Here is a 15,669-nt window from a genome sequence, read left to right as displayed (position 1 = left end):
GAAAATCAACTTTAAATCACTTGTTTTAGTTCTTGTTACTCAAATGATCAGTGTTCTCTGTGTAGGATTTTCATGATGATGTCTTTTGATAAATGATGTCACCTGAGCTATGATGTCACCTGATAAATGATGTCACCTGAGCCATGATGTCACCTGTATATATCATGAACAGAAAGTGATGAAACGTGCTGTGTCCATGTTTCTGAACAGGAATAGGTCAATTTATAAATCATTTTAATAACCAATCAAAATTGCCCCCTCTTGTGATGTCACAACTCTTTGGGTTATTACACCTCTTCTTCTTTTACCCTTTGACTCATATTCTCCTGCTCCCTGTCCTCCTTCTTTCCTGTCCTTTGTCTCCATCTCTCTTTCTTTCCTTTCACCTTCTCTCTTTTCTTACTTTCAGTCCCCCCCTTCTCCTCTCTCATTCTTTCCTTCTTTCCCTCCTACCCATCTCTCCATCTGTCCTCACTCCTCACTGCTGCTTTCTGTCTCCTTCTCTCTCTCCCTCCCCTCCTCTCTTCATTTTCTCTTTTTTCTTCAACCCTCTTAACCTCTATTCCCCCTCCTCTTCCCAAATTCCTTCTCACCCTTTTCTCCTTTCTTTTCCTCACCCTCTCTTCCTTCTTTCTATATTCTTCTATCTCCTACCCCCCTCACCCTCATCCTATCATCTCCACCTCCTTCCCTCCTTTCCTTTTCCTCTCTCCTACTCTACCTACTATCTCTCTATCACTCCTCTTGTCTAATTTTTCCTCCCTTTTCTTCCCTCTCCTCCATACCTCTCTGTCCCTCTTTCCTCTTTTCATTCCTCCATCTGCTCTCATCTCTTCTCCTCCTTTCTTTTCCCATACTCCTCCCTCTCCTCTCACATCTCCTCTCCTCCTCTTTTCTCCTTTCCTTAATTTTACTCCTCCCTCTCCCCTCTCCACCCCTCTCTTTACCCCCCTCCCCCTGCTGTTTTGTGTTTCTTGTTGTTTAGCTGGACCTGCCTCTCCTCCGGTTGCCGTGGTTACCTCCATCATATATTCTGGTTTCCGTGGTAACGCTTAAAGATGACAGTCCACACACACGCACGCACACTCACTGACACACACAGTGCTTTGTCTCTTTCTCATTTTTCTGCCTCATGGTCACTTAACTGATCATCTGATCAGGAGTTTTTATCTGAGAGCGTGATCAATAGCACCTCTGACGTCATTCCGTATCCTTTTTCTGCGGGAAGTCGCTGTAGGGAGAAAAAAACTGCTGATCAGCCAATCTGCAGCCGGACTGTCTCTCTGCGGGTCTCTTCATCCCTCTCTCCTGCTCCCCTCTTCCTCTCTTCTCCTCTCTTCATCTCTCCTCCGCCCCGCAGCAGCGATGCTCCCGCCGTGCCTGGCCGGCCTCGGAGCTCTGTCCGCGGGCTGGGAGTAAATCGGCAGGTCGGTGCGGGTCGCGTCTCTCCGTCATGGTGCAGAAATCCCGGAACGGCGGGGTGTTCCCCGGACCACAGGCCGACCAGAAGAAGCTTAAGGTCGGCTTTGTGGGTTTGGAGGCCGGGGGCACCGAGTCCAGCCGGGATGGAGCTCTGCTCATAGCAGGTAAACAAGAGCGGCGCGTGAGCCGTGATTACCTGAGCGCCGAGGAGGCACGCGCCAGGCTTTGTTTATGCGTCTGTATGGGCATGTTTGTTTCTGTGTGTGTGTGTGTGTGTGTGTGTGTGTGTGTGTGTGTGTGTGTGTGTGTGTGTGTGTGTGTGTGTGTGTGTGTGTGTGTAATACATTGTGTTCAGTGATGCTGCTCATGTTTTCAGCAGACAAGCTACTGGTGATCTGACGGACAGGTGAGAGCCAAACCTGGTCCTGGTCTCAGGTCAGATCTCAGATCAGCAGACAGACTCTCACCCTGAGCTGCAGGTTTGGTACAGTGTGTTCAAACATTTATTAAACAGGTCAGACTGATGCTGAAATGTGATTGGTTGATGGCTTTTAAACGCGTCTGCTGGAGACACGTTAAGGGCCATTAGGTTATTTACCTTCATTAAAGTGAACGTGGATATATTAAATATTTACATGAAGCGTTAAGAGGATCTTAAACACACTGCAGTGATCCTGGGTGGTGTAAACCAGAAATGTAAGAAAGCGTCTAAGAAAATCACCAAAATGATTAAAAAAACAGTTACTGAAGTTTAACAGTACGTCAGTTGTCACCCTTTGTTACAGGATAAATTCATGTTGTAAAAGTTGTTAATGACTGAACGTCACCTGTGCTCTCAGGTGGTGAGGAGGGGGGGCCTCGGCGTCAGCGGACCAGTGTCTCAGGGGGAAAGAAACCTCCGAAGAGAAACGCTCTCTACAGGCGGCTGCAGAACTTCCTCTATAATGTGCTGGAGAGGCCACGAGGATGGGCCTTCATTTACCACGCATACGTGTAAATATCGCCCACACACCTGTACATACACCTGTCTGACTCCACACCTCTCAGGCTGTGTTCTGTGGAACTCCTCAGTAGGAAAACTTGTGGATGGAAGTGTGAATAGATCCCCAGATATGTTAACAAATCTTTGAATGTAGACTTTATTTTAAGGCTTAAAAGTATTTTCTACAAGACGTCGCAACAAACAAGTCACTCCTTAACGCCGAGCTGGGTCTGCCCATTGGATGTCAGTCTACAGGCGACTCTAGATATCCTCAGAAGCCTAAAACAAGACCCACTTTAGGAAATGGTTTTAATGCCCTGTACTCAGACTCACAGGCGTAGGCAGCTAGTCCACATCCAGCTTTTCTCACACTGCGCCTCAGTAATTATGGAGATGTTATTGTGGCAGTTTAATTATCAGTTCATTTAGCTTGTTAGCTCAGTCACTTCCCAGGCAACACATACACAATGAGTCCCAATCCCATAGATTAGGATTTTGATCTGTAGCCTGTGTGGTTCACAAAGGCCGGTCCACACAAGATCTGAGGTGAGACGGTTTAGTCTACGGAGGATTCTTTGTTTACGTCATCAGCTGTTACGACCTAAATACTAGAGCTGAACGATTTTGGAAAATAATCTAATTGAAATTATTTTGGTCCAATATTGCGACTGCGATTTAGCATGCGACTTTTGGGGGGTGTTTGTCCTCTACATTATTTATTTTACACAAGCAATAAATTGTTCTACAGTATGACCAACACAACAAAGGATACTGTCAACATATAAACAAGCCTTTCCTGTAATGAGATGAATCGATGCATGAATTGATATGATCAACGTATTTAACTTTTACAATCACAGGAGAATATTGGCTGATTGATTGAACTTCAAGCAGAACAAGAGGCTTAGTATGAATAATAATCTTAAAAGTAAATATGAATCCTCTCCTCTATGAGTCTCACACTAAATAAAGTGAAAAAAATGTGCATAAGACCAAATCTCTGGCTTAACCATTGAAATATGTCAACATGTGGAATGCAGTGTTTTACAAAATGAAAAAGAAACACTGTGTGAACATAAATACCAAATGTATCAGAATCTTACTGATCTCTCATCAGTATTAAAACACAAACTAAAGGGCAGAAATGTAAATAAAAAAGTTTTGGCTCAATTACTAAAACAAGCAAACTTTTGGATTGCTCTTTTAAAATGCACTCTAAAACTTTAAAAAAAAAATTGCAGCCTTTGCGATTTGAAAATTGCATCCTATTACATTGCGATGTCGGTTTAGATTTGATTAATTGTTCATCCCTACTGAATACTGGCATCTCATTGCACTGACCATTCACCTAGTTATAAGTTGCTAGCTGGTTAATGTGGCTATCTATCTGACACTGCTAACTTCACGTCAATAGAACAAACATCCTCATCTTCTCAAAAAAAATCTCAAGGATCACAGTGTTTTTTTTTTTTTTTTTTTTTAATAACAGTTTTGAAGCTTGTTATTGTGTTGAAACTCAATGCTATCATCTAATAGTGTGTTAGCACTCTGTTTCAACTGGCGCGCAAATGAATATGGGATATGTTGGGCTCTAATGTCCCTCTATCCGCCTTTCTGCGTACTCCTCCACCATCTGTTTTAGGGATGTTACCTCTTTTTCTAGACTGATACCGTTACGAGTACACCCTCTTGAGTACTTACCGATACTGAGTACCGATACTATGAGTACTTTTTAAAATCTTATTCAAATTCACTGTGACACATCATTTGATTAAAAGCAGCACAGTCACTCTGCCAGTAAGTACAAAATAAAACACAAACAACTCTCTTTGAGTTTAAGATTTGTTGTTAATAAATCAACAAAAGTGCAAAATAAAACTAACATCTGTCAGAGTTAAAGCATTTTTTTAAATAAACTGGAGAGCAAAATAAAACAGTTTAACAGTTAACTCTCCCTGGTTCATTCATGTTGTCTGAACAATCTTTGCCATGGTGTTAAACTGCAGCAATGTAGCGGCAGCTACTGAGGGGGAGGACTTGCTAGACTAAGATTTTTTTTGCCCTAAGTATTGGCTGCAGCATTCGAGAGTATGGATACTTTTAAAAAAGGACCATATCAACCCCATACTTGATACCAATACCAGTACTCACCATCCCTACGCTGTTTAACTCCGCACACCTCTGGATTTCTGATTGATTTTACACCTGACGTCTACTTATACACCTGTGTGTGTGTGTGTGTGTGTGTGTGTGTGTGTGTGTGTGTGTGTGTGTGTGTGTGTGTGTCCACTAATCTTTCTCCCTATCTGTTTATACTTTTAACTTAGTGAGTCACCTGACTATCTACGTTGTTATCTGTGTATACATCTGTCTTAGTATAAGACAGAGAGAAGCTGAAATACCTTGTCAACATTAGCATAGTCAGTGGTCATGATATTAGCATGTTAAAGTTAGCATGTTGCTCAGATAGCTTCTCCACCAGGGTCAAATAACAACTACTCAGAGGGAATTAAGGAAGACGCAGCAGTTTTTAAACCTCCTTCAGTCTCAAAGTGTTCACTTACAGTCGTCTGGACTTCACCCGGTGGTCAGACAACCTCCACTCAAAGTGCAGGAGGAGGTCAGAGCAGGTGAATCTCCCGCCTCCCCTCAGAGCTGTGTGAATCCCTCTAAACCTTAAAAAGCACATGAACATGAACATTACTTGGATTGATGAATTGATAGTTTTCTGCAGTCTGCTCTCAGTCCGGTTTACAGTAACAGCTGAGGATCTAAAAATAAAGACGGCTCTGGGATCAGGTGTCACAGGCTAACTCGTCCCTCAGAAACACAGATCTGAGGTCAGTTTTCAGAAACCTGAGCCCGAAGCAGGAACAGATTGTGTGTTTTTAATGTCTGCTCTGTGTTCAGGTTCCTGCTGGTGTTCTCCTGCCTGGTTCTGTCTGTGTTCTCCACCATCAAAGAGTACGAGAAGAGCTCCGAGGACGCTCTCTACATCCTGGTAAAAAAACACCACATTCATCTGCTAATCAGAGTGAGAACAGTGAAGCCTGAGCATACTCCATAAATTAAAACTTTAAAACTTTAAATCAAGTTTAACTTTTCACCTGGATGGAACTTTCTGAAACAAGCGCTTCACTGACAACCCCACAGAAACTGAGAAAGATTTCCTCAACCATGGTATGACAGTGAAGAAACAGCATTGCTCACTGAGAGGAGGTTACTCAGAGAAGTAACACAGCAGATAGCAGCGATATATAGATTTACTTATGCTCTGTTAGTCCTGTTTGGGTCTTTTTATCTGTGAAATGTGTAGCTATCTGTCGACTCATGTTTGAACAGCACAAACCTGCTCTTCCGAGGTGCTGCTGAATCAGCAAAATCAATGTTTCTTATTGATTTTACGCCACTGCGCTTGCTCGCTGGACAAACAGAGCAGACAAGGACATCTCCATTGAGAAAAACGATGTTGACTCACAGTAAAGTAAAGAATGAGAGCAGAAGAGTGAGCGCAACTCTTAGACGGGAAAACACTGTGGACGTGAGCGGGGGAGGGATGATGTACGAGTACACAAACATCAAGGAATAAAACGTGATTACCTCTCCTGTGGAGTTTTCTTTACTTCCATGTGGAGTGGCAAAACATAAAGCCCCGTTTCCACCAAGGAGTTCAGTTCAGTTCGTCTCAGTATGGCACACATCTTGTGGTGTTTCCTTTGACTAAAACTGGGACAGGTCCCCAAATTACTGACCTGTACCGTCCCACTTTTGGTACCCTTCTGTTGAGGTGCCAGACATACCGATCTGACCCCAGAAAGTGAAGCTAGAAACACTGCTGTCCATTGATTGGTTGAAAGAACTGTCACCTCCCCTTGCAGCACACAGCCTTCTCTGAAACAAATCACCAAGAAGACGAAGTGCTGGATGTCTTCCATCCTTGCTCTTTGTTTTCAGTGTCACGTTTTTCTCCATCCTTGGATCTATTAGCGGGATACACTGCTGTACAGTTTTTTTTTGCTATTACAGGTTTTACCAATCCAACCTGTTCCAAACTGTCCTGATCCATACCAGACTGCTTGGTGGAAATGGGCCTTAAGGCAGGGAGAGCACACCTCCCCTCTCTTTCATGTCAGTATATGAAAAGCTATGACAGGGAGAACAGCAGCAAAGAGCCGTAGGGAACAGAACAGAATGAGTATCACTGAAAATACATTTGAGACTCATGGTGTGACGGCCTCCTGCCACTAGGGCTGCTGCAGTTATTTGTTCTCCCTTGTCTGTGTAATGTGTGTCCTTGCAGGCCCTGTGGGAGGCGTTTGTGCACCTGGGTGGATCCCCCAGGTGCATAAGTTCTGGCCATCATACGCTTCCTGGGTCGCCCTCTGCCAGCACTACCAGGCTCAGCGTGGCCTGGCTGGGCGCAGTCCTCCCTCGCATTGCACTTTAATTTCTTGGTTGATCTCTTTTGTTAGTTTAGTTGATTTTGATTCAGTTGTGAATCCTTTTGAATTTATATTTTGTTAATAAATTTATCCTTTTATTAATTTGAAACCATACGTCTCCCGTGTCTTTGTCATGGCCTAGAACCAGGTCGTGACAATGGTGATGCCCAATTTCTCTGACGACAAAAATTTTGGCTACTTAAAATATTTCATGCAGACTCCTCCACTGTTGTAAGCAGAGTCACAGAAAATCCAAATAAGACTGTGATCTGTAGAAGAGCCACAGTAAGGCTCCTTTAAAATGTGTAAAGGAATCAGTAAAATAGTGAGCAAAACTTTGATCACAAGGTCAAGCTCCGCCCACAGAGCATCAGCTAACGCCATGTATTTATCAAAATGGTTGTTCTTTAAACTGCTTTATCCTGCATACTTCTTTCAAACCCACCTTTACCCAGCTACTCCTAATTATATGCTGTGTCTGATTTTTACCGGGGTCATACGTATTTTCACTGATTCTCGCTCTTTGCTGCTGCTCACCCTGCCTTGGTTTTTCATGTATCTACATGAAAGAGAGAGGAGGTGTGCTCCCCCTACCTTGGGCTTTGGCACTCCAAGTAGGCACATGGAAGGGTGGAAGGGTGGAAGGGTGGAAGGGTGGAAGGGTGGGGAGCTCCTAGAGCCGAGGTGTACTACAAACTTTGAAGAGAGAGTTATCGACCCATTGATCGTCAGTGTGTTAGGTTGTTACAATGTTGTACATTGCTTTTAACCTTGTGTTTTGGTTGTTGTTGCTGTTGTTGTAAAACAGGAAGTGGTGACCATCGTGGTGTTCGGGGTGGAGTACATGGTGAGGATCTGGGCTGCAGGATGTTGTTGTCGGTACAGAGGATGGAGAGGACGACTCAAGTTTGCCAGGAAACCTTTCTGTGTCATCGGTGAGTCCGATGAAATTAACAACACCCACACCGGGACGTTAGTGATGGCATTACCTACTGTCAGAGTGGTGGAGCTGATGAATTTAACAACACTGATTTAAAATTGAGGGTTAAAGGAAAAAGTGGTGAACCTGATGAATTAAACAACAGTACATTGATACTCAGTCAAAGACAACTTTCTAAATGTGCTCCTAGACTGATGGATCTGATGGATCTGATGAATTAAACAACACGGTGGGATTGTGGTCCTGCCTCTGCCTTATCTCTCAACTGTCAGTTCTCTTACCTGTCTGTCTCTCTCACCTGTCTCACAGACATCATGGTGTTGATAGCGTCCATCTCAGTGTTGGCTGCGGGGACTCAGGGGAACGTCTTCGCCACCTCGGCCATCAGGTCGCTTCGTTTCCTTCAGATCCTCAGGATGATCCGGATGGACCGCCGGGGAGGAACGTGGAAACTGCTGGGGTCAGTCGTCTACGCCCACAGCAAGGTAACCTGGGAAATACTTCCACTTCACCTGACACTTCCACTGCTGACTGACTGGAGTGGGTTTGAGGAGCTCTTTGGTTTCATGTTGTCATCCAGCAAAGATCCCTGATGATGCCTGACAAAGAGACGATTGTTTTTAGAGAAAGAAAAGGTTGTCGCTTCTGCTTTTGATTGAAACTTCTGCTGAACATTCAGTTTGAACATGTGTTTGAGACTAAGTGGAGTCAGACCAGAGACAGGATGTAGAGCAGCAGTTTTCAGACGTGTTGGGAACATCAGGATCCCTTTTACTGAGCGCGCTCAGCTTTTTGTCTTTCAGTCTTTAGTTGCTTTGACTTTCCTCTCTGCAGACAGTCGGTCTCCATGTGTGTGTGACTGTGTTTGACCGTGTTTCAGAGTGTCAGCAGTATTGGTTTATTGGTATCATCTTCCCCTGCAGAGAGCTCGACATCTGAACCCTGATCAATCACAGTTAGTGATTTCTGCTTCATCCTGTTTCAGTTTCTGAGACGAACGTCCGTCCACGGCTCTGTACGATCAAGTTTCAGCCTTAGTGAATTTTTAGACAGTGCTTTAATCATTTAAACAGCTCTTTCCTCCATTTATATAGGACACCTGATTTAATTTATGTATTACAGAGTCATTTCTGAGGCACTTAAAGGAGCAGACAGGTGTTACTCACAGAGCCTCTGACCTACTGGAGAAATGTATTTGGGTCGAAAAGTTTGAGTCAGTTCCCTGAGATGATGCTATCTGATCTTGAAATGGTAGTTATCTCTGTCCAGTTCATACAGTCCACTTCATGCACGAGCACAAGCACGTGGACATAAGGTATGATCTGCACCTTTCTACAATCATTTTAAACAAAGAAGGGTGTTAGAGGGCTGTGTTGGGCAAAAATGTCTTAACCGAAGCCAAAAGTCTCTAAAGTTGTAGCAGTGCTCTCTGTGTCTCATTGTGCTGACTCTGATCAGGTCGCGCTTCATGTAAACAGACGCTTTAGGTGAGCCATGCCTCTGCCTTAAGTCTGGCTCATATTGACGTAGTGTGACTGCTGGCCGTACTCTCCAGCAGGGAGCTAGAGCTGTAGGAGAGTATCATGCTTGAGTACAGCAAGGTTCAAATGTCCAGTCTGACCCCGCCCTAAGAGACATCCCCATATCATTATGCTTGCGCCGCCATGCTTCGCTGTCTTCACAGTGTACTGTGGCTTGACTTCAGTGTTTGGGGGTTGTCTAACGAACTGTCTGTGACCACTAGACCCAAACAGACCAATCTTACTTTAATAGGTCCACAAAGTGTTGCACCATTTCTCTTTGGGCCTGTCAAACGGTCTTCAGCACCGTGTTTTTGTAACAATGGGACTTTGTGAGGGCTGCTTACTGATAGTTTGGCTTCAGGTTGGTGTCTTCTAACTGTGCTCACAAGTAACTTAAGACCTTCTTTGATCTCCCTTGAACTGAGCATTGGTTTAGTCTTTGCCATGCTAACTATTCTTCGACCAACTCAAATGGCAGTTTTCTACTTTCCTCCACGTCTTTCTGGTTCTGTTTTTCCCCATTAAAGTGATACTCCGGGATGGAACAAGTTGGGTCCTATCACAAGGTTTAGGGCAGAAATTACCCCGACAGCAGTGATTTTGTGCAGCAGAAGCCCAGAGCGCTCACACCAAACACCCCCTCCCTGCTCCTCTGCAGGTTTCCTCTGCACTCAGACGGGGCCATATTTTACTTGACCAAAAACACAAATAAACGGACTCCCACCAAAAAAATCTGATATTGGTCTGCATTCACGCTTTATTTAGAGAATTTTCAGCGCGTTACTTTCACACAAAAACACCGCTAAATAAGGCTCTAGTTTTCATTGTGTCGTAAAACGGCGCTACCTCCGCTGCAAAGCCACAGCTGGCTAGGAGGCGCTCGCCGCTTAGTGTATCAGTCCGTGCCCGCGGTGTGCCAGATATAAACAAACACAGGTAGTCTGCCAGGACGAAGAGACACGATAAGGCACTCAACATCATTTTATGTTCATCTTTATACATAATTGACAAAAATCCAATCAACTTTTTAATCAAAGTATGCTGTTTTCCTGGACAATGTCGGGGACAACTCATTTTGAAGAAATGCTCTGTGACCACTTTACTTTAAGTGCGTCACTGGAGACATGAATTGGTATGAAACATTCAAATTACTGTCACCCTTCAACATTTTATGCTAGCAAGAAAACTAAAACAGCTCCTTGAAGCAAAGACAAGCGTCACGGTGGTATCCGGAGAAAGTGGCATAAGAATCCACTTTCAGGAATAGGACTTTCCAATCACAGACAATAATTGATGCAAGCTTTTCTCATTGCCGTAACTCTTCAACCATTTGGGCAAGAGAAAAAAAATCGAACAGTTTCTGATAGAAGAAGATGGGCTCGATCTTTGGCTCTTTTGGAGCCAAAGTGAGAAAAAACAGTCCAGGTGGCCTGTATGAAATTTAGGTGATAAAGGCCTCGCTAACTGAAGTCCACACTGTTATTTTTTTGAACATTCCCTTTTTGATCAATGATTTGCTGATACAGAATCAGCAGCATGCATGTCATGACTGATTGGACTGCCAGTTTTCTCTTTCTCTGCTAAACCCACTCGTAAAGTATTTTACTCACAGAAATATAGTTTCTATCTGAAACAGCAGTTGATCTGGTTGATTTGTGATTTTTGCATTATTTCTCTCAGACTCAAGGTCCAAATCATAAGAGTAATAACGGGGGTGTTAGAGGGCTGTGTCAGACCAAAATGTTTAAACCTGAGCCAAAATGTCACTGAAGTCGCAGCAGTTTTCTCTGTTACCCATTGTGCTGACTCTGATGAGATCACACTTCATCTAAATAGACGCTTCACGATGACGTAGGCGAGCCATGCCTGTGCCTTGAGTCTGATTCATATTGGAGTAGTGTGATTGCTGGCTGTACTCTCCAGTGGGGGTATGGAGCTGTGGGGTGGTAATAGTGCTTAAGCACAGTTCAAATGGCCAGTATGACCACGTCCTAAACGCTTTGGGAAGGGGAGTTTATAGTCTACTCATCAAAGCAGAGATGGTGTCCATCCCTTGACCTCAGATGAATCCAAAGGCCTGACCTCCCAGACTACTTCACTTTTTTCAGAGACCGTAGGTACGACGTACAGGCCTGGTGCTGAGAACACAGTGACCCAGACGGATAACATGGAACAGTGAGTTCTTTAAGAAAGGAAAGCTTGACGCCATTGAAAGCTTTGCAAGTCAGAGAAAGAATTTTAATTTCTATTACAGATTTGTGTTTATCATGTTAAGATCAGCCAGAGTAGGGACTGTTGATCCCTGCTAAGTGAGATCTTTTATAAACACTGTGCTGTAGTTACCTCTGAGTCTCAGCAGATGGTTAAACTTTCAGTGTGTGTGGCTCTCAGAGCTGACGTTGACACTTTTTGCATTAAACCCCATTTGCATTGAAAGAGGCCAATTTGGAGCACAGAGACAGAGTGTGTGTGTGCGTGCGTGTGTGTGTGTGTGTGTGTGTGTGTGTGTGTGTGTGTGTTTCAGTATTAGACAGTCTCATTTTGTCTCATCTGCAGGTTTATGGAGCACAGAAGCAGCACTTTGCACAGGTCCTCAGGTTTATTCACTGAACTATTATCCTCTCCCCTGTTTCGCCTCCTTACATGCTCTCCTCCGTTTCTCCAACATGATTGTCTGACCCAGACTCTCCTCCTGAGCACTGCTCTAGAAACTGTTATCTGTCCTCTGAGATCACCTCAAGCTGCTGTCTGACTGTACCTTTGCTGAGCGGAGACGTGAATCCTTTGCTGAGCAGGTTCTGCTCCTGTGATGACGCTGCTTTTCCATTTCTCAGAGAGCTTGGTGTGATGTATCGATCTCCTCATGGTGGTCTACCTGAGCAGGGCCAGATCGGGTCTGTGCAGAGTTCCAGAGGTCAAGAAGCTGCCCTCTTAAAAACCTGAAGTGTGTTCATATTTTTCCTCTTTACTCATCACTTCGTCCTGACGCTGTGGCCTTAAAACACACAGATGGTTGGTTGTCTCTGTAATCCTGGAGCTACGATTTACCACATTGTTATTTTTTAGGTTCTACACAAAAATATAGGATCTGTGTGGTCTGCTGGTCTGGATTTCAGTAAAAGGAAGTGTTTTTGTCTCCATTTGTAGTAAAATGGAAAAATCATCCATCTGTAGGCTTTGGTGTCAGTATGAGAAACAGTTTGTATAGGGAGCAAAAGCAGGAGGAACACAGCCAGTGTAATAACATCCCGGCTCCCCTGGGCCCAGTTTTTCAGAGAAGTTTAATCTGGATAAAAATGATCCAGATTTTGTTTTCCCTTTTTTGTCTACCCAAGATAAAAGGGATCTCATAGATAATCTTTCAAAGTCTTTTCAGGGCAGCTAAAAATCTGTTCTAGATGGGACATCAGCACTTGATGCCGAGTCACTTCAGACAATTAGCGTTTGGATGTCCTGACTTCCCTGAATGCATCTGAAATAATGGCTCCACCTCTGTGCAACAAACAAACCAACACTTCAAGGAAGCTTTCTTCTCTTCATGAATTTGAACCATTTATTTAATGGAAATACATTTATAGTTGGTGTTAAAGTTCTGCTTTTCAGAGTCCTCCCTGGGTAAGCAGCCTGCTAAGGTTTTCCAGAGAGTGCATTACAAAATCCCCCACATGGGTAAATACACCCACAGATTTAATAGGATTTAATCATGGAGACTAAGTAGGAGGAGGCTCGGGTGGAGGAGGCGATACTTAAAGACAGCAGCACACTGTGGTTAGCATAGGAATAGCAGTGATAGGAGAGAGTGGTGATGTGTTTAAATAAACCGCTTTATCTCTTTACATGAGCTGTGATTGGTTGAGTGGGGAAGGGTCAGCTGACAGCAGCTGAGCGTATGACTTCTGTGGCTGCATGAAATTTGGTAAACTTTCATTTCTGTTTCAGTTTCTTAACCCTGTATAGCCTCTGTGTGACTCACTGTTTACAGTAAAACTCAGACCCATCACTATGGATGAATGAGCAGCTGATTCAGGAAATGACGTGAGCTCAGGCGAGCAAGTGTTGCATCTTCACAGAGAGAACACTGAGAGATGTTTCTTGTGGTGGTTTTCCCAGCTCTCTGGCGGCTATAAGGAATGATCTTGTATGTGTACGTAAATGTGCGGATGTGTTTGTGTGTCTTTGAATCCGTTAGGGTGGAACTTCACTGTGCGCAAAAGTTCACGTGCTCTTTAGCGGATGGTGAAGTTCCGCGAGGAGAAATATGAAACCCAACAAAGTAGAAACGTCATCCTGTCATGAAAATTTCAACCCCCCCCCCCCCGATTAATAAATGATTCCTGAAAACTAGATAAATAAATAAATAAGGCTATTTAGTCTGTTGGATTAAAATACAAGGTATATACCTGATTTATGAGAGGGGTAACCCTAAACTACTTCTGCTGTGATCTGGGGCTGTATGGAAAATATAACAAACTCGTCTTCTAGGGGAGGGGCGTAAAGAATAAACCACACTTAAGCCTGCAAACAGAAGAAGTCAATGAAATCCATCTCTGCTACAATGGATGGAAAATCTGCATCAACAACATTTATAAATTCACTGGATTAGACCAGCAAAAGAGATACAAGTTCTGTTTAATGAGTTAGAAGAAATATCAAAAATCTGATTTCTTCATCATACACTCCTTTTGTTTTTGGGTGTTTCTCAAATCTTTTCGTGTCATTATTTTTATTTTCGGGTTGATGTAAAAGTATTTGAAATTCTTCTTTGTTTAGTATTAGACCCCACGACTACATTTGCATAGAGCATAAAATCAGCATGCATAACATGTTTCATAATCTCTCTTCCTCTGCTGTTATTCTTATGCCTCTCTCTGTCTCTGTCTGTAGGAGCTGATCACTGCCTGGTACATCGGCTTCCTGTGTCTGATTCTCGCCAGTTTCCTCGTTTATTTGGCAGAGAAAGAAGACAACGAGCAATTTGAGACGTATGCAGACGCCCTCTGGTGGGGACTGGTGAGACATTACACACAAACGTTGAGTTTTCAGTCTGAGAGCAAAGTGAAACTTAAATCACACCTCTGTAAAGCTCGATCTAAGATATTGTGTTTTTGGATGCTGATTCCTCACTGATGGGACAATCTGATTGGTCAATGTCTGTCTATCAGATCACCTTGACCACCATCGGATATGGAGACAAGTTCCCCATCACCTGGAACGGACGTCTGCTGGCTGCCACCTTCACCCTGATTGGAGTCTCATTCTTCGCTCTGCCGGCCGTGAGTCCTCTCAGAATCTGCACCAGTTTACCTGAGTCAGGTTGAGCTGCCCCTAAGCTGTCTGTCTGTTTGTCCGTCTCTTAGGGGATCCTGGGCTCTGGCTTTGCTCTGAAGGTCCAGGAGCAGCATCGTCAGAAACACTTTGAGAAAAGACGAAACCCAGCAGCTGGACTCATCCAGGTGAGGAAAGTCTGTGAAACCACTCACACTGTCAGGTCGTCCTCACATGAAATCAGACATAAAATCATCAGACCTAAAATCCTTTGTCCGTCAGTTGAGTCCAGATATGGTTGTGCTAGTGAGTTAGCTCTGCTCCATTAGCAAACTGCTTCACCTTGCAATATAGTCTAGATCAACCCTGTATGCATGAAACTGAACAAGTTAAACCCAGTTATACTTCTTTGTCGAATCAATGTCATAGATCTGTGTCGCCCTTTATGACACAGAACCTTACACACATAGCCTGATGTGTACCTCCAAAATGTGTTAGAACATCATAAAACACAAGCCCTGTGATTGGTCAGATGAGCAGGATCGTGTTTCCTGTATTTATAACATTTCCAGAATCAGACACACATTCCCACTCCTCCCTGGTCTCCCCTCTACCCTTACTCATGTTGTTGCTGTTTGATAACCATCAACTTCAATATAACATAATACACTTCTTGAAGCTATGGTCTCCAATCTAATACATCAGTTTTGCTAATGAGACACATTTGAAAAATGCAGCCTGCCCCCCCAGCTTGTACCACCCTACCTCTCCTCCTAACAGCATGCTCCCTCCAACAGAGCAAGAAGCCGGCCAACAGGAAATGTAACAAACACGACTGTCATCCCCCTTGTAACACACGGTGGTAGCTTTTTCTTCTCTGGCTCCATGACGCTTCAGTAGCTAAGCAGCTAGCTGACGTGAGAGGGGTAGTGGGGAAGGATAAGGCGAGACCATAAGTCGGACGGTGCAGAGCATGGGAGACAGGGATTGGATGGACTCACACACAAACCCAAAATGAGGGAAATGATGGTTCAGATTGGTCAATTATTAAGTCATTTTGCAGCTGATGTATTGAATGGATTATTTTTGTTCTTT

The 15,669-nt window shown here is 43.8% G+C and overlaps 1 protein-coding gene across 3 annotated transcripts in view; it reads left to right on the top strand.

Annotated features, from left to right (window-relative positions):
• The first annotated feature begins 547 nt into the window (after positions 1 to 547).
• The window catches only part of kcnq2b (potassium voltage-gated channel, KQT-like subfamily, member 2b), a 29,568-nt gene continuing 14,446 nt past the window's right edge, over positions 548 to 15,669 (top strand). Inside the window, exons 1-8 of one of the 3 annotated variants that reach the window (XM_074674179.1) lie at positions 548 to 1,586; positions 2,262 to 2,415; positions 5,315 to 5,405; positions 7,655 to 7,781; positions 8,096 to 8,271; positions 14,194 to 14,319; positions 14,472 to 14,582; positions 14,667 to 14,762. In XM_074674179.1, the coding sequence (XP_074530280.1) occupies positions 1,454 to 1,586; positions 2,262 to 2,415; positions 5,315 to 5,405; positions 7,655 to 7,781; positions 8,096 to 8,271; positions 14,194 to 14,319; positions 14,472 to 14,582; positions 14,667 to 14,762 (1,014 nt within the window). In that variant the 5' untranslated portion in view covers positions 548 to 1,453. The remainder of the gene's footprint in view (positions 1,587 to 2,261; positions 2,416 to 5,314; positions 5,406 to 7,654; positions 7,782 to 8,095; positions 8,272 to 14,193; positions 14,320 to 14,471; positions 14,583 to 14,666; positions 14,763 to 15,669) is intronic. The other 2 variants (XM_074674188.1, XM_074674196.1) reach the window with 2 other exon arrangements.

This window comes from Halichoeres trimaculatus, unplaced genomic scaffold, assembly GCF_033239565.1.
Source record: "Halichoeres trimaculatus isolate MK-OKI-2021-1 unplaced genomic scaffold, fHalTri1.1 fHalTri1_scaffold_1, whole genome shotgun sequence".
In the NCBI taxonomy this organism is placed as follows: Eukaryota; Metazoa; Chordata; class Actinopteri; order Labriformes; family Labridae; genus Halichoeres; species Halichoeres trimaculatus.
This window is presented reverse-complemented; position numbering and strand designations above follow the sequence as displayed.